Source organism: Pteronotus mesoamericanus, unplaced genomic scaffold, assembly GCF_021234165.1.
Source record: "Pteronotus mesoamericanus isolate MK-2021 breed Mesoamerican mustached bat unplaced genomic scaffold, CSHL_Meso_final contig_181, whole genome shotgun sequence".
Taxonomy (NCBI): Eukaryota; Metazoa; Chordata; class Mammalia; order Chiroptera; family Mormoopidae; genus Pteronotus; species Pteronotus mesoamericanus.
Genome location: NW_026555077.1, coordinates 5,650,855 through 5,670,034, shown reverse-complemented (window position 1 = coordinate 5,670,034; position 19,180 = coordinate 5,650,855). Strand labels below are relative to the sequence as shown.

The 19,180-nt window shown below is 35.2% G+C and overlaps 1 protein-coding gene across 1 annotated transcript in view; it reads right to left on the bottom strand.

The window, feature by feature from the left end:
• Positions 1-5,098: 5,098 nt before the first annotated feature.
• Positions 5,099-19,180, bottom strand: part of PTGFR (prostaglandin F receptor) — a 38,059-nt gene continuing 23,977 nt past the window's right edge. Inside the window, exon 2 of the mRNA XM_054566826.1 lies at positions 5,099-5,499. Coding sequence (XP_054422801.1) covers positions 5,170-5,499 — 330 coding nt within the window. The 3' untranslated portion in view covers positions 5,099-5,169. The remainder of the gene's footprint in view (positions 5,500-19,180) is intronic.

Below are 19,180 nucleotides of genomic sequence, written 5' to 3'. Positions count from 1 at the left end.
TTAAACAGGATTCCGATTTACTTCCTCTATTGCCATGATTGGGTTCAAAATGAAGGGGTTGTTCTCACTTGGAGAAAAAGAGAAAAAAGTGTAGTTTAAACTTGTTCCAGTACTATTGTATTACCTCAGGTTTTCTGACAGTTTAATTCAATTCAGTAGCATGGAGTATATCAAAGTACACATATTCTATTACAAAGAATACTGAAAGTGTAAAGACAAAAATGTATTTGAAACATCTTAGAAAAGCAACGATTTTAGATAATCCTTCAACTTGGCAATGCATGGGCATTATACAGCAATGTCTCACTTGTATTTTTAAGAACCAAGTTTTTCAATATTTCATAGTGGTTTTTATCATCTAAATTTCTCTTAATTGGAAACAGCATATGTGGCATTTATTCTGCCTATTCCTTATAGACTGCAAGATATTTAAATGAACGAGTCCTAAATGTTTTCATCCCATGATATCCCCAAATAATAAATTTTTTTTAAAAAAACAAACGTTTCCTGTTTGAATTATATTAGGAAGGCAAGAATGAAAGAAATTTTTACCTAATGTGGAAATCATTCATGCTATCCACCAATATTTTCAGTTCTTCTCCTGGGCATGTCATAGTATTGCCCTTTCCTGCCCCCCTAGATGTTGGTAGGGCCATACCACTTTCTTTGACTAGAGAGGTTTGAGCAAAAAAAATATGTACCACCTCCAGGTCAAAGCTCCATGATCCAGTGCGCAATTCACCACATTGCTTTTCCCCTGTAGCATGGCAAACAGTAACATACAAAGTGGTAGCTGCTTTGTCACCTATGGTCTCTGAGTGATTATAATGAGCAGAGTTCCCCCTCTGAGTGGACTGGAGCCATAGGTGAGATACAAATCTTTGTGGACTATGACACTGAGATCTGGGGGCTGTTACCATAAATATAACTCAGCTATCCTGACTAACTCATCTAGGTCACTGTGTTGTGGAAATGATCAGATTCCCATCATAATTACAACCTACCTAGGTAAGGCGTGGCAGAAAAAAGAAAGCATATATCACAGAAGAATGGGCAGAAAATGGATAGCAAAAGGTAATAATGGAAAACAAGTTGAATTTCTTCCCATCTCACAGCACAGTGATTTTCAGCCTGTAGGCCCCAGCGTACTGATGCGCCACAAGAATCTTTAAAACACGCAGTACCTGACTGTTTAGTCAAGGGGCACTGACCTCTTTCCCCTTAGACTGTCAAATAAAAAACAACACCAAACACAACAATGGCTATTCGGTGTGAATGAATCAAAAGTATATCTATATTTTTTTGTCAGATCAGCAAAAAATATATATTTTTGATGTGTCACATAATTTTAGTAATTAGTTTATGTGTGCCACGAGATGAAAAAGGTTGAAAATCACTTTCATAGCAGGTTAAAATGGGAGTTTAAGTTCAAGAGTTCCAACTTTTGTATGACTTTCCTAAAAAATGACCACTCTTGATGAACACTAGTCCAAGTTTATTATAAAATCATTTGTCTGAAGTTTTAAACTAGTCAAATCACAAAAATTACAAATTGAATACCAATGCAAGCAACAAAATATACATATCACTATTTACTCTCTTATACAATCCAATAAGTATGAAGAGCACAAAATACATTTATTCACATATGACATTCATCTACTGCTAGTAGATGTGTCAGTAACAAGTTATGTCAGTAACACATTAAAGTTCAACATTACTTACTAGGTGGTAAAATATTCTGACACCCAGATGAAGAAGTAAGAAAATGTATGTTTCTGGCCTATATATTCTGAGCTTAGTTTATTAATTTGGAGTAATAACGGCAATACAGGTGACTAGTTTCACAAAAAATTCATTCTATGTACTTAACGAGTATCCTTACTTGGGTTTTAAGATTAGGCACACAACTAAAGCAAATTTTTATTTTTAAACCTGAAAATGAGTAAACAAGACCATTTGTTATATAAGACAGGTTGTGTGTATGTGTGCGTGCGAGCGTGCGTGCGCGCGCATGCATTTAGGTATCTTCCACTTGAGCAATACAAAGTAGAAGCAAGTTTCTGCTTTCAGAAAAAACGTCTGAAAGAGCATATTTCTGTCACTAATTAAATCCATCAGTAAAAAGTCTGATGTTTGGGGACATATTCACAGTCATCATTATGAGTCATCATTATCTGTCTTGGCATTTATAATCATAAAAACCCATTTGCTGTTGGATTTTCTTTTTTTTTTTTTGTCATTTTAAAAAAAATTCATTAACATCAAGAAAAGCCTGGCATTTTCAAGTCATTTGCCCACAATAATATAATTACCCAGAAATAAGATGGCAAATAATATGAGAAGTTGCTTACTACTTTACCCAGTGACAAGGGACTTTCAGTTACTGTGGTCTAATTGTGAATTTTAAAATAGAGCTTGAAACTGCAAAATCAGTGAACCTGTTGAACACTATCTGTACTATTTATTTCCAGTAATCTGTACAAATATACTTCTACTTCAAAAATTTATATGAAAGTTGTTGGTGAATGCTCCATTATATTATTCTTGATAGAATAAATTGCCTAACAACACTGAAATATGTATAATAACATGAATAAAATTCCAAAGTCAGATAGGCACATGGTTGTATTCTCTTTGTTTCATTTTCCTTGGGTAAAAGCCTTAAACAATGTAAACACACACTCTTTTACTAAACTTTTTTTCAATTTTTGGTGTCTACTTTCTGTGTTTAACATCATCATAAACCAAATATAGCTGTCCTAGACCTGTGCTCCGATGATATAGAGAATTCTTGCAGGATATGTGCTGAGTGAGGCCCCTGTCTCTCCCCAAAACCTTGCAGGCTCATGTACTGCCACACATGGTCATGTCCCAATATTTTCTCCATACAGATACACATGGCCAGGGTGATGTCACAGCAACAGAGCAACAATGCTGCCAATCGATTAGAAAAGCGTCAAGGAGAAGAGGACTGGAGCTCTGAACAAGTTTCTCCCCTGCACTTCAACAGAGTCACGATACAAGAAAGTGTTCTCTGCAGCATCCTACCAGCATAAGGAAAATAGAGGTTTGGTTCCCTGTGCCTCAATTCACAGGACACCAATTTTTTTAAGCAGCTGTGACAAACAGATATCACCTCTGAACCATCTACAAGTTCTTCTTGGCTTTGAGTTCTCTTAAAACACAAGAGAATATTTAGGCAATATAACAGCAATCATAAACTGCGATGGCTTTTTTAAGCATATACACTATATATATATGTACATATATACACATTTATACATATACAAATATATGTGCATATATACATATACACAAATATATATGCATATATATCTCACAATTACCATATGTAATTGTCAATTTAAATTTAAAATGTACAAAATCTTTGCACTTCCATACTCATTTCATATTAAGAAATTCTTGTGATTCAATTTGGCAAGTATTTATCAACCATCTACTATGTGCTCTATAAATGAGAATAACCTAAATTTATGTGATTAATCATTTACTGGTCTTAAATTAAGAGTATCACATACCAGTGTGTATATGTGAGTTTCCCTTCTTTAAATTCACTGAATAAAATGGTTGCCACTAAATCTTCATTGAGGCTATTTGCTTAATCTTTTTTAAATTATTCGTAAGAATTTTCAAAAATTCACAAAAGTAGACAAAAACTTCCAATGTACATTACCAGTCAAAAGCAAAAAATCTGTGAATATGACTTACGTCTAGTTGAAAGGCCTAAATTTCATGGAGAATCTGAAACTGGTCTCACAGGAAAGAGTAATTCTAAAATGAGCCCCAGTTAATAATGGCAATGGACTCTTCTACAGAAATGCATTTTACTGTCATAAAGCAGAACTACCTACCCTATGTCCTGATGGACCCAGGACATTTTGAATGATTACTAAAACTCCATGGGCTGAATTATACAAACAAGCAAAGGAAAAGTCTCAAGTATGAATGGGAAATTTGGGGAAAGATTATTACCCCTTGACTAACCTCTTGGTTAGCCACTATTATGATCTCCAAATACCTAGCTACTTGTCAATTCTTCCCTTAAGCTGGTAGCACAGGCTTTAGGAGACGCCATCTTACAGATTTAATGAAGCTGCTTTCAACAGAAATTTTTGATGTCCTGGGGGGGTGGGGGGGTGGATGTGTGTGTGTGTGTGTGTGTGTGTGTGTGTGTGTGTGTAAGTGGAAAGCAGAAACGTACTACATGCAGATAGAAACACACTATCTGCAGATAGTCTTTATAAATTTATATATAGATTGTGTTTCTTTTTTTCTCTGACACAAAAATGATTACTCAAAGTAAAGTGCCTTTGTCAGTGTTCTTTGCACCTACCACTCACTGTATTTAAGTTCTCTCTGCTTATCCATGGCAGAGCTTCTTAGGAACTGCTATAATGCAAATCACTTTTACATGTGCTAAGATAGAGCCTTTGTTTCTCTAAAAATTACTTCTGTGCACTAGAATTTTCAAAGGAAAAGGGGATTATTTGAAAACTATGTAAATCTATGACTTACAAAGAAAACCTTCAAACAACAATTGACCTTCATACCAATCAATGTAAGCAGTCATATTTGTCAAATGTGACAAGAACAGGCTCATTCTAAATAGGCTCACAAGACCAGGCAACCTGACAGCCACACCTGGTATATATGGAGGTCATTACAATAAGCCACAGTGAATCCCATGTGACATAATCATACATATATTAACTGAGGTTACATAATGAAGGGTAAAACAGGCCAGATCAAAATATGAGGGTGCTCTATTTCATTGAGCCTAGTCTATAAGAAACAGCTACAGAGCAGTAGCCCCCAATAGCTACTTCACAATGCAGGTAGTTCAAAGACTTTCTTTGGCAAATAAACCAAGTAAATGGTTTAGGGTTCAATAGAGTCACCCATTCCAAAAGCAGAAATAACACAGATAAGCCCAAAATTGTTTTCAATTTGACTTCCACGGCATTATTTCATCATGTGTACCTGCAGTTGACGAAACAAAGTGAAAATGTGCAATTATACAGTTAATTTTATAAATTTCAAATCCGCATCTGACAAAAGTGCTCCTGAAACTCTTCACTGACACTTAAATTTTCCAGTTAGGCTTTATATACTTACACAATTAAATAAAACATTGCCAAACTTTTCTTAATTTTGTCCTAGGCCTACACTGAATTGCTGTCCTATTAAACTAGGTGATTGCCGATTTATTTTCTCTGCAACAGGTGACTCAGAAATTGCAGAAACCTTTAAGGAATTTTTAATGGAGCTAAGCTCCCAAACATGTAAACTGATGACATGCACTCCACAACAGCGTCTGGCAACCTTGTAGAGATTCTTAAGGACAGCCTTCCTTAGAAGAATATACACCCAGGGATCTAAGATTTGATTCCATGTTGCCATTCGGAGAGCAAAAAGTGTTGTTTCACAGGTCTCCATAGAATGATTTCCATTTATTCCAATGTTGGCCATTGTCAGCTGCAAAACGAACAACAAGGGAAATCAGTTTACAAACATTTTCTTAGTCCTACAGTTTTTGGGTTTTTTTTAACTTAACTACCCACGCCACGTGGTATTCATTTCACCTTCCACATTGTGATGTTATTTGGCAAAATACTGACAAAAAGAAAAGAATAGCAGAAACATTGAGGCATACATCTGAACTCTTTGAATTGAAATTGACATCAAAACTACAAAAATGATAACTTACATGTTAAGTCAAGTGTATGTAAATAGAAAGACCCAAGAGAACAAACACTGACACTAGTAACTTTTTTTTTTACTTCTGAGAATAGTAAGCTCAAAGCCAACACATATTTGTATATTTCAATAAAATGTATTTGTGTAAATAAAATATAGTTAAGCTAAATTATAGATAACCTACCTATAGATAAGTGTTTTTAAAAATAAATTTAGAGGATCTGATATTAATTTGCACATGGTATATGATATTTTTCTGAAATTTTATTTTTAGAGTTTTCTTCTTGGAAACTACAATGATACCAATGTCTTCTATTTCATTTTCCCTTTCCTGCATCTCTCATAGCTTTAACTTAGCTGAAACATTCCAAAATCACAATGGGATTTTCTAAGGACTTTGAGGAAATGTGTTCCCCTCTGATCTACCATTGAGATTTAATATAGATTTGGGTCTCATTTGTCCATTTTCTGACCACCCATGATGTAAGAGACCATTTTGTGGGATGAGTTCCATTAATGGTCCCAGCTATATTATAACTGGTCTAATCAATGAACCCAGCTTTGGACCCCAAATAAACAGCTTCAGAATACAAAACTGTTGAAAAGAGTATGGCTATCAAAACAAATAAGAAATAAATGGCCCTGACTGGTGTGGCTCTATTGGTTGGGTATTGTCCTACAATGCAAAAAGTTGCCAGTTTGACTCCCAGTCAGGGCAAGTGCCTGGGTTGTAGGTTTGGCCTCCAGTCAAGGCACATGGAAAAGGCAACCAATCAAGGTTTCTCTCTCATATCAGTGTTTCTTTCTCTCTCTTTCTCTTTCCCTTCCCCTCTCTCTGAAAATAAATAAATGAATAAATAAATAAATAATAAACAAGAGGTGAAACAAAAATTAACAAAGGCTTAGACCATTATGCCTCCATGATTAAGAGTGGATATAACAAAGCCTGAAATGCAAATGAGAAGAAAATTAAATCTTCTTGGTCTTCTTAATGGACCGTTATCAGAAAGAAATGTTTTAATTTGGCCCGATGATATTAATGGTTGAAGGATAAATGTCCTTTATCAACACTTTCATTATTTACAAAACAAAGTACAAACTCCTCAGCTGGCACCACGACTATGCACCTGAAGTGCACCTCTACAATCCCATCTCTGTGCAAATACCCTATACTCCAACTACTGTGTAGGCTTCACTTGTCCCAAATGCACATATTTCTGAGCACTGGCTTGCGTGACTCTTTGTTTTGAACTGCCTATCCCCCTTTTCTTTGGCTGACATATTCTCCTTATTTTGAACCCCATTGAAAAATAAGCTACTTCCATGAAACATTCCCCAACTTCACGGAGATGAATTAGCAAGTAACTCCCTCCTTTGTGCTTTCTCAGCAGCCTGTACATACCCAGTTATACCACTTACAACATTGCAAGATAATTTTATCTATTTATCTGTATATCTATGAGCATCTCTTCTTCTATATTCATTTCTAATATCCAGAATGTTTCTTTTAGTTTCTTTTAGAAAAAAGCAGAGCTAAGACCCAAGTGGTAGTTGGATTGAAATAATACTACTAATTTTTTTTAACTCATCAAATATTTATTGATTATCTGCTATGTGCTAGGCAATGTGCCAGGCACTCAAGATACAATGGCGGAACAGGTAGACATGTGCCTGCCCTCATGGAACTTACATTCTACTTGCCAGGTTTGGTGGTTAGGGTTAGGGGGTTGGTTCAAGAATGAATGAATGAATAAATATTTCTTGCCTCACAAATATTAAATGAATGCACTTCCTCTTAATGACTAGGTGTGTTTCTGAAGATCTCTGAGCCCAGTCAAGATACTGTTCTGCGTAGATGGAAAAAAGATACTATAAATCGCATGAAAGAGCTGGGCCTGGTTTAGAAATTAGCAAATTTTAAATGCTTGAGCATGCACTTTTTTAAGTCTCCTCTCTCCTCTGCAAACAGCAGTGTCACCAGCACTGTGAAAAGGCATTGAGTCTTCTGCTGAGAGAAGCCAGTGCCCACGCTTCTCTCCAGAATGCCAGACAGTACCCTGGCCTTCGCCCTCACCCTCTCCCCATCCACCCACTACCTGCCCAGCCTGGAAGAGAGGTTGCTCCAGAGTCTGGCTGGGAGAAGCACCAATCACTTAGCCACCAACAAAGATGTGGGTGGAGTATTTACGTAAAAGACTGATCATTAGTACATTATTGATAATAGTGTGTCATTGATTATTTGGGATCACTTATATATCAAAAAATAAAACTATGATTTCATGTAATGGAAAACTATGCAAACATTAATGTTTATGATTCAGTATTAACATTTTAAAAAGCAAGTTACCAAATTGTATTGACTGTGTGATCCCAATTTTGCAAATTTTATATATATATACATATATATAAACACACACACACATATATAATACATATATATAATTTGGTGCATGCAGGGGAAAAAGACTGTGATCTATATCAGCATTTTCATTTAAAAAGCAAGTTACTAAATTGTATTGACTGTGTGATCCCAATTTTGCAAATTTTATATATATATACAAACACACACATATATATACACACACACACATATAAAATATATATGTAATTTGGTGCATGCAAATTTTATATATATATAAACACACACATATACACACATACACACACACACATAATATATATATGTAATTTGGTGCATGCATAGGAAAAAAACTGTGATATATATCAGCGTTTTCATTGATAAACCCTAGATAGTAGAGTGACAGAGAATTTTTATTTTCTCCTTTGGTTTGTCTTTAATTTACTAATATTTTTTAGATAAGTCATGTATTCCTTTCGTAATTTATGCTTTTTCTGAGTAATTTATGGAAATATACTATTGTACTAAAGAATCAGAACTAATGAGCATTATTTATGCATGTCTATGTGTAAGTGAGCAAGGTGCACAGACTTGCCTGAAAAATTCAATCCCTGTTAAGACTGGCAGAAGTAAGGAAGTGGGGGCAAGAATGAGGAAAGTCTGCCACTCTTCATGGGCTCTGTCAAGAGCCATTGCACAAGCCTTGAAAGTGTTCTTCTCTGGCCAGCACATGTGCCCCTGTATTCCAGAAGGTCATGTACACAGTCTCATCATACACATAGCCTTTCATCTAGTTCCTGAGAGCTACCTGGCACATTCAATCATTATGTGTTATTCTCTAAAATATCTTTCTTTGGATTTTGACATGTTACAATTTTTCATCATTGTTATAGCGATGATTAGAATTCTAACTGAGAAGTGGACAGGGCCAAGTATTCAGATACCCTATGGAAAAATCAATTAATTAATATGATACCTCTGAGACACTCAAAACTAAGATAAGAAAGAAATACCAAAGTCAATGAAATGTATTGGAAGAAAAGTTTATGTTCATTACCAGGTGCAAAGAATGAAATAATTAACACTTGCAATAAAATCTCCATTAATTTAGGCCACATAATACAATTATGTCAGTCATTGAGATGACCAGTTGAGATGACAGGCTACTTTACTCACAGATAACAGAGCTCATGTTCGCTAAAGTTATATTCTGGAAGTTATTCCATTATCCCCTACCCTACAAATTTCCTCTGTATCTCTGTTAGTCAATGTCAGGACTCCAGTGCCTGTTCTCATTAAAAGCAATGGTAAATGCAAGAACTACGCTTCTTTTTTCTTTGCATAACCATTAAAGTAAACCAATATAGCAGTGAGTAGTTTCTGATTGTCTACTGCGTCTATGTATTGTGCTAGATGCCAGTGATGCAGAGATAAATATTTAGAAGAATCCTATCTAACATGATATATTTTGCTTATTTATTTAGTTTTTATTTCTCGCTCTCTCACACTAAAAGATACTCTTGAAAGCATTTTTTTGTCTGATTCTTTCTCTGTAGTATTCCTAGCAAATGGCAGACAGTAAGGAAGTTGATATTTTTTAAAATGAAGTCCTTATGAGGAAAGACTGACAAGAGCAAAATTATGATGTTGTAATTGATATAACAAAAACATGTAAAACATGTCACAGGCAGGGCTATTTACTGGTATATGGCCCCAGATGTGGTCATTAAAAAGTGTACTTTTTTGCAATTTTTCTAGTATGCCCAAACTTCAGTTATTCAGACTGACTAAAGACTAATTTTGAACTTATGGTGATTCCACTGTAGTTGGTCTGAATTTCTCCTTGGCACTATTTTTTATGGAAATTTAAATGAATATTTAATTAAAACCATTTCTGGTAGAATGTCCAAATCTTTAGGTACAAAACCATTTTAGAATATTATAAACATCTATTTTCATATGAACAATGTCTATCACAATTACACATGGTCTCATCTAGTCTCTGAAATGGCTATTTTCTTATTCCAAGAAGTAGACCATTCCTTTCCCTCTTTCTGTCATCAGAGAAAACTAACTCAGGGACAGTCCTTTGGGGAATGAAAGAGTACACAGAAGTATAATTCATTAATTTAAAAGTTATTGTCCCTTATAACATTATCATCCAAAGACGGATCTTCAGGTTTGGTACTTGACTAATCACAGCGATAGGGGCTAGTTGTCATTATGTGATTACAGTCCAGCCTTACCAGAATATGAAGAGTCCATCTGGAAGCTTTGCCAAGGGACCATTCATTCTATGGCATCTCCACGTGAGAAGTTTAATCTATGTGTTAGTTTGGATACTACTGTCTAAAGAACTGTGTATAAATGGTTGATTTTTTAAATGTCACAGCACCTGTGAGTATTAGCAAATGAGAAATTTAATTTTAATTTAACTTCAATGGCAGTTTTGGAAAAGGCACATTATACAAATCACCAAATCCGTATCAATTCAACAGATGACTTTTAGAGTTAAATATATTTTTGGTGATTTAACTTAATAGTGTTTATTCTTTAAATTGATTATTTCACTGCAACAGTGAGCACAAGAATCTTCAGGAAAAAAAAAAAGCTTACTCTTGTGCAACTCCAGAACATGAGGCGTAAAAAGAAAGTCAGCAGATTGCCATGTAGGGGCTCTGACGGGATGTACCTTTCCAACTATGAGCTTCATCCATACCCAAATTTTATAAATTTCTACATTTCTGAACACAGAAGGTAATTATATTTCAATCATTTTCCATTTATTGAATACTCATTAAAACTAACGCAGTATTTTGCACATATGAGTGATTCAGAGATAACGCAGAAATATTACAATAGGAAGGAATAAAAGGCCCAAAGGTATGGTAATTCTTGTATACCAGCTTTTCAAGAGCTGTGAAAAGTTGCCCACCCCAAAGTGTACCTCAGTGTCTGTGAAATAAATAGTTGTGTGGGTGAACCACTTTTTGCTTGATCTGTTGGTAGAGAATTAACCAAGGGCCAAAATGACACCACACTCCTGTCTCTGCCTAAAGACTTTGAAAATTGCAAAGAAATGAGAAGACAGAACATGTTATATACAAACTGCTTCCTTCAAAATGGGACAATCCCAAATCATAATATTTTATATGCATCTTCACTCTTTCATGCCAGCTGAGGAGAGAATGTGTAAAATAAAATATTTTAAGCTGAACAGTACATAGGGGAAAAATAAATACTTGAAAAACCAAAAAGTTAATCTTTCTAGAGAAGGTTTGTGTGTAAAATCCATGTGTTTTCAGACCTTTTCTTTTCTTTTCTTTTTTCAGATACTTTTCTTTAGTCTGTTTAGTGGGAATCTTTATGCCAGAGCACCAAGGAATAATTGTCCACAGTTCCCTGCTGCTAGTCCTTACAAAATAATGTTGTAATTTCCTTTTATGACACTTTTGAGGGAATAAAATACGGCCATTTAACGTGGAATACCAAAATAATAAACATTAAAAATAAATAAAATTTATATATGTTGCATGTGGTTATTTAAGGGAAAAAATAGGAAATGTAAAATGAATACAATCATAAAATATGTTCTACACATCAAACAGAGATTGTACTGAATTACAATGAAAGTAAATTAGTTATAACGGAATGAGAACAACTGCAGACTCTATCACAGAAATGACTAGCAGTTATGGCATCCTGAATCACGGGGAAGGCAGAGTCTCCTGGGAACCAGAGCACCATGCTATACCACCTAGGAGTGACAGATTCAGTCATGAATAATAACAACAAAAACTAGAATTGAGTATTTCCCTATGCTGGGAAGGTTCTTTTTCTATTAGATCAATTAATCCTCATTACAACCCTATGACATACGTTTAAAAAAAAGAACAAAAATTTGTGTAAATGTGTGTTTTAAGGAATGCCTCAGACTTTTTGAGACTATTAATTTCTAGTCCACCCAAAAGTGCTTATTTACTTAAGGTTAAAGGAAAGTGGTACAATTAAATGAGTTTTATATTTTTAATTGTTTTAATGTGGTATGTCAAACATCTCCCCAGAAGCCTTTACTATCCTTCGGTAAGGGTCGTAGTCTCTGGCCAAAACTGGGAATAACTGGGGAGGGTGAAAAGGAGAGACGGATGCAGGGATTCCCTCCTGGTCAGATCTCAGATGGGTTTGGGAGCTTGGAAATGGCAGGAGTGGAGGTGGGGAGGGTATATTCAATGTGCTGCAACGGATTTCTCTGTCTTCGAGGCCTTTATCATGGCTATCCCTAAATCTTCTCCATAGTAAGTTGTTAGATGCAACCACGGTTAAACTTGTTGGCTAATCAATTAGCTTAATTTAACTTTAGAGAAGCTTTGGTCCATGTACTGCAGGCCATGGAATATTCCTCTCAGTAGCTGACTCCTCCCGCCACAGCGGTGGTGCAGAAGACCCGGTCCACTGGGGTGGGTTAGGCACAGTAGGAACAATGGAGTTCTTTACCCCACTGTGTTTTCAAGGAAGGCAGGGTAAGGGAACAGAAAAGTCATATTGGCACTTTATATATATATACACATTAACCCATTTCATCTTGACTAAATGCCCAGTGTAGTTATTGCTTTTCCTCTACTGCAGATAAGAAAACTAAATCATAAAGATGTTAACTTACCCAGTTCACAATGCTGGTATGTGGCAGAGGCAGGATTTAAGCCCAAGTCTATCTGGTTTCAAAGCCTGTGACCTTTCACTACATCACTCCCAGTAATGAGACCAGTAGTGCTATGCTACATTTATGAACAAGGTGATAAAAAGAAAATAATAGCTAACATCTACTGAGTACCTACTATGCTCCAGGCATGGTTTTAATACTTTATATTTATTATCCTATTCAATCCCATTAACAACTCTTTAAGGAAAGCAGTATTTTCCCTACATTATGACAAAGGAGCTAAGGCACAGAGAAGTTAAATAGCTCAAGGTCACTCAACTAAAATAAGGTGCAGTCAGGCTTTAAAGAGCAGGAGATGGAGAAATACAAAGGATTGTAAGAAATTACTACAAAAAACTATATGTCAAGAAATCTGAAAACGTGGGTGAAATGGACACATTTCTAGAAAAATATAACCTTCTAAAACTAAGTCAAGAAGAAGCAGAAAGCCTGAACAGAATGATAACAGCTGGTGAAACTGAAGCAGTAATCAGAAAGCTCCCAGTACACAAAAGCCCTGGACCAGACAATTTCACAGGAGAACTTTACAAAACACTTAAGAACGAGTTAACCCCTATACTTCTCAGACTATTCCAAAAAGTCCAAGAAGAGGGAAGCTTCCCAAACTCTTTTATGAGGTCAGCATCATCCTAATCCCAACACCAGATAAAGACATAACAAAGAAAGAAAACTATAGATGAATATCGCTGATGAACATAGACACTAAAATCCTCAACAAAATCTTTGCAAACCAGATCCAGCAATACATTAAAAGGTCATACACCATGATCAAATTGGAGTCATCCCAAGGATGCAAGGATGGTATAATATTCACAAATCGATAAACAACACATCATATAAAGGAAACACAAAAATCACATGATTATATCAATAGATATGGAAAAGGCATCTAATAAGGTACATCACCCATTTATGATAAAAAACACTCAGCAAAGTGGGAGTAGAAGGAGCACACCTCAACATATAAAGGCCGTATATGAGAAAACTACAGCCAACACCATACTCAACGGGCAAAAACTGAAAGCTTGCCCCTTAACATTAGGAACAAGATAAGGGTGTCCGCTTTCACCACTTCTATTCAACATAGTATTGGAAGTCCTAGCCACAATGATCAGACAAGAAAAAGAAATAAAAGGCATCTAAATTGGAAAGGAGGAAGTAAAACTGTTGTTTGCAGATGACATGATAGTGTACATAGAATACCTTACAAACTTCATCAGAAAACTACTCGACCTAATAAGTGACTTTGGCAAAACAGCAGATACAAGTCAATATTGAGAAATCTAAGGCATTTTTGTACAAGAACAATGAAATATCAGAAACAGGAATTAAATCCCATATGCTATAGCAACAAGAAAGATAAAGTACCTAGGAACAAACCTTGCCAAGCAGGTGAAAGACCTGCACTCAGAAAACTACACAACACTGAAGAAAGAAACTAAAGGAAGACACAAAGAAATAGAAGCATACACCATATTCATGGATTGGAAGTATTAACATCATCAAAATGTCCATACTACATGAAACAATTTATAGATTCAACACAATGTCTATTAAAATACCAATGACATATTTCACAGATATAGAACAAACATTTCAAAAATTTTATATGGACCCATAAATGACACTGAATAGCCACAGCAATCATGTGAAAGAAGAACAAAGTAGAAGGGATCACAATACCTGACATCAAACTATATTACGAGGTCAATGTAATAAAAAAATTTGGTTACTTGTACTGGCATAAGAACAAACACATAGATCAATGGAACAGAATAGAAAGCCCAGAAACAAACCCGTGTCTCTATGGTCAATTAATATTTGACAAAGGGGGCAGAAGCATAAAATGGAATAAAGATAGCCTCTTCAACAAATGGTGTTGGGAGATCTGGAAAGCTACATGCAAAAAAATGAAATTTGGCCACCAACTTACACCATACACAAAAATAAACTCAAGATAGATAAAAGACAAATATAAGTCACAACACCATAAAAGTCCAAGAGGAGAACACAGGCAGGAAACTCTCAGACATTCTACACAGCAATATTTTCACCAATAGGTACCCTAGGGCAAGGGACATAAAGGAAAGAATAAACAAAGGGGACTTCATAAAAATAAGAAGATTCTGCACAGCTAATGAAAATGTCAACAAAATGAAAAGGGAACCAACAATATGGGAAAATATATTTGTCAATGATACCTCAGACAAGGGTTAGATCTTTAAAATATATAAAGAACTCACATGACTCCACTCCAGGAAGACAAACAATCCAATTAAAAAATGGGCAAAGGACCTGAGCGGACACTTCACCAAGGAGGACATACTGAGGGCCCAGAGACATGAGAGGATGCTCAGCATCACTAACTTTCAGAGAAATGCAAGTTAACACCACAATGAGATACCACTACACAACAGTCAGAATGGCCATCATCAACAAATCAACAAACAATAAGTGCTGGTGAGGCTGTGGAGAAAAGGAAACCCTAATACACTGTTGGTAGGAATGCAGACTGCGGAAAACCGTGTGGAATTTCCTCAAAAAGCTAAAAATGGAACTGCCTTTTGACCTGGCAATTCCACTGTGGGGATTATACCTAAGAATCATGAAACACCAATTCAAAAGAACCTATGCACCCCAATGTTCACAGCAGCACAATTTACAATAGCCAAGCACTAGGAGCAACCTAAGTGCCCATCAATAAATGAATGGATCAAAAAACTACGGTATATTTACACAATGGAATACTACACAGCAGAAAGAAAGAAGGAGCTCCTACCCTTCACAACAGCATGGATAGAACTGGAGAGCATTTTGCTGAGTGAAATAAGCCACGTGGTGAAAGACAAATACCATGTGATCTCACCTATAAGTGGAACCTAATCAACAAAACAAACAAGTCAGCAAAATATAACTAGAGACATCGAAATAAAGGACAAACTGACAGTAACCAGAGGAGAGGGGAGTGGGTATAATAGGGAAAAGAAAGGGAAGGGTCATCAAGGAACATGTATAAAGGACCCATGGACAAAACCAAAGGGCGCTAGGATTGAGGGTGGGAGATGTGGGTGAGTAGGGGGGGGAGAGTGGAGAAAACTGTGCTTGAAAAACAATTAAAAAAAGAAAGAAAAGGGACAATAAAGGAAACAAGTTTCATAAATATGTGTCAAATATATGTATCAGTAATGTACAGCAAAAATACTGATAGTGATAAATGTCTACTTATAATAATATAAGTATCTCCTAATACATTTGCTGTGGCTCCATTAAAGAGTTCAGAATACACTGCTAGCTGGTTTCTGTGTACTTTAGTAACAACTATAACTTTAACAAGTATAATTAATTCAAGACAATTATAGATGCAGAGAACAAACGGATAGTTGCCAGAAAGGAGGTTGGGGCACTGAGTGAAAAAGCTGAAGGGAGTGAGAAATACAGATTGGTAGTCACAAAACAGTCATGGGGATGTTAAGTACAGCACAAAAATATAGTCAATAATATTGTAATAACTACGTATGGTTTCAGATGGGTACTGTATATAGCAGGGGGAACAATTTGTAAAGTATATGATTGTCTAACCACTATGCTGTACACTGAAATTCATACAAAATAATATTGAATGTAAACTGTAATTGAAAAAAATTTATTAAAAAAAATTTGTATACAATATTGAAAGAGAAAGAGGTTAGTTGGTATGAACCAGAAGAAAACCAACTGGTTTAAGACTATAGATTATCTGTTTGTAGACACATCTCTATAGAATCAGCATTATTTATAAATAGAAATATGCCCATGAGTATACACACAACATGTAGTATATTTTCTGTGCAACACTCACATATGTATGGTATACTGTGCAGCAGTAAATGATTAGGCAATCTGAAAAATGCAAAACATTGCATGTGATAAACATTACCTATTAAATAATTAAATAATTTTGCTTTATATAACAAAAAAAACACTTCAGAGTACAAATTGAGGATAATTTTATTGTTGGAAAATTATAGTTAAATGTCTTGTCGATTGCTTGATATGCATCTACAATAAAAAGCTGGATAAGGCACGCCTGTACATACAAAGCCTTAAAACATAACTGCTTCTGATTTAGTAAATTACTCCTCAGCCATCACTACAATTAATTCTCCCTTATTTTATGGAAGGTCTTGTGATAAAATAACAGGTGAAATGGTATGTAAAAATGGAATGAAGACTAATAAAACAAACTTTTTCTCCCCACACTCCCCGAAAAAGAGCAGGAGATGGTAAGGATTCATGTATTAGCCTCCCAGGCATTAGTAGGCCTTAATTTTAACTCTCTAGGTTTCTATTTCTGTTTGCCTATGTCTAGTGCTCTTCTAGCTGATTCTAGCACTCTCTTGCTCAGTATTTCTATTAAAATACTCCCACTAATATAAATCAGAAACATATGCTAATAAATGTATTGCTCCAAATCTCTTATGCCTATAACACTGTAACAGATGTACGCTGGCAGGTAAGTCAGAGGAATTGAGTAGCACACATCTGAGGTGTCCCTCAGAAAGACAGGGGAGGTAAGGGAGGAGGACAGCTATCTGTCTCAGAATGTAAAGGCCTTTTTCTTTTTTTTTTAGGTATAAACTAATAGATGTAAAGTACTAGACTAAGACAAAGCTCAGCATTTTTTTTCTTCATATCTACCCTATAAAAAATGACATTGTTTTCATTTTCGCAGTCTCTTTCTTATTCTTTTGACTTTCAACTGACCTTCAGATGTCCTTTTAGTTCTTGTTTTTTAATTTTTTTTAACACAAACTTCTAATTGTTATCCTTACTCCACCATTTCAGCTCTTTGGCAATGATGAAAATAAGGAATCAGTAGGCAAAGTTTTTAGGCCTTAGAAGAGGAAAACATGTGTATGAAAATATGTATGTTTGCTTTTATGTCCTGCCTTGTTATAACAGATATTCAAGGCATTTTACTTTGAGCTGTTCTTTTAACAGCACTATATACTCTGGTTCTTTCTAGCCATAATTACCTATTTCAAACCAAAGTTAGTCTAACAAAATATTGGTTATGCTCTAAACACAGGCAATGAAAGATGCACTTTCACCCTAATCAAGAAATGTTTATCTAAAGTGTGACAATTAAAGTATTTATTAGTAATTCATCTATGAAACAAAGAGAAAGCAACTAAATAGAAGTCAGTTGAAGTATTGGAGGCAGACTGTTTTAGGAACAAAAGACTGCTTTAACCAGTGGCAAGACTGTTAATAGCAAAAAGAGATTGTTGCAGTAAGGTGTTTCAGTAAAACCTCCACTCTGAAATACATTATGTTTTGCCAAAGAGAAATTTCCAGTTGCAAAGCTGGTTTACTACTACAGAAGTTTGTAATATTATTGTCGGTAACATTAGAGGTAAGTTTTATATCTTCTTTACAATGAACAAATTGAGACACACAACACAACTAAAAAGGGCCTTGGCCAAGATTATAACCAATGTCTAATTAACTTCAAAGTTTAATATGAGTATAGATCAAAATAAAATCAACATACACATCTGGTCAGGCAAAAAAATCAGACCTTGCAGATTACACAGTCAATTTAATCAAAAATAATTCCATTTCATGGTGACGCTTCAGTCAATCTGGTAGTTTGGTCACAAAGATAAAAGACAGCTTCTTGCTCATTAAGATTTTTTTTTCCTGAACTTATTTCTCTGGAAGAATATAGTTACACTTCTAATTTTTCTTTCGGGCATCTGAATAGCAAACTAAAGTTTATCTTCCTTACTATAACTCAATGTATGCTCTAACATTCACTTGAGAACATCCCTGATCAAATTTACCCTCTGCCATATAATTCCCAGCACTTCAGATACATACCTTACCTTGATTTAGTTCCCTGTGCAGAGAGCACAGTTGAACCCACCCAGGCTTCTGACCTGCACAACTGGGAGTAATAAAGTGGGCACTGTTTCACACTTCTAACTTAGTGGGGATTTGTTACGTAGCAATAGAAAACTAATACAGTACTTATGAGGGAATTAAATTAGGAAACCATGAAGTCTACATACAAAATCTACAACAGTCATTACACTTAATGGAAAAAATATAGGTGCATTTTAAGATCTGAAACAAGACAAGTACACCCATTATACTATCACTGCTTAACATAGTATTATAATTCCTGGTTAACACTTTAAGAAAAAAACGAGGTATATAAGAATTTGAAGAAAAGAGATGAACGTTTGTTATCTGATAGTGATTAGTACCAACACATGATAGAAGCCAATAAAGGAGTTAAACAAGTTGTTAAATACATGACCAACTTAGAATATCAAAAACATTTCCCTATACTAACATTACAAACTATAAACTATAATAAAAATACCATGTAAAAT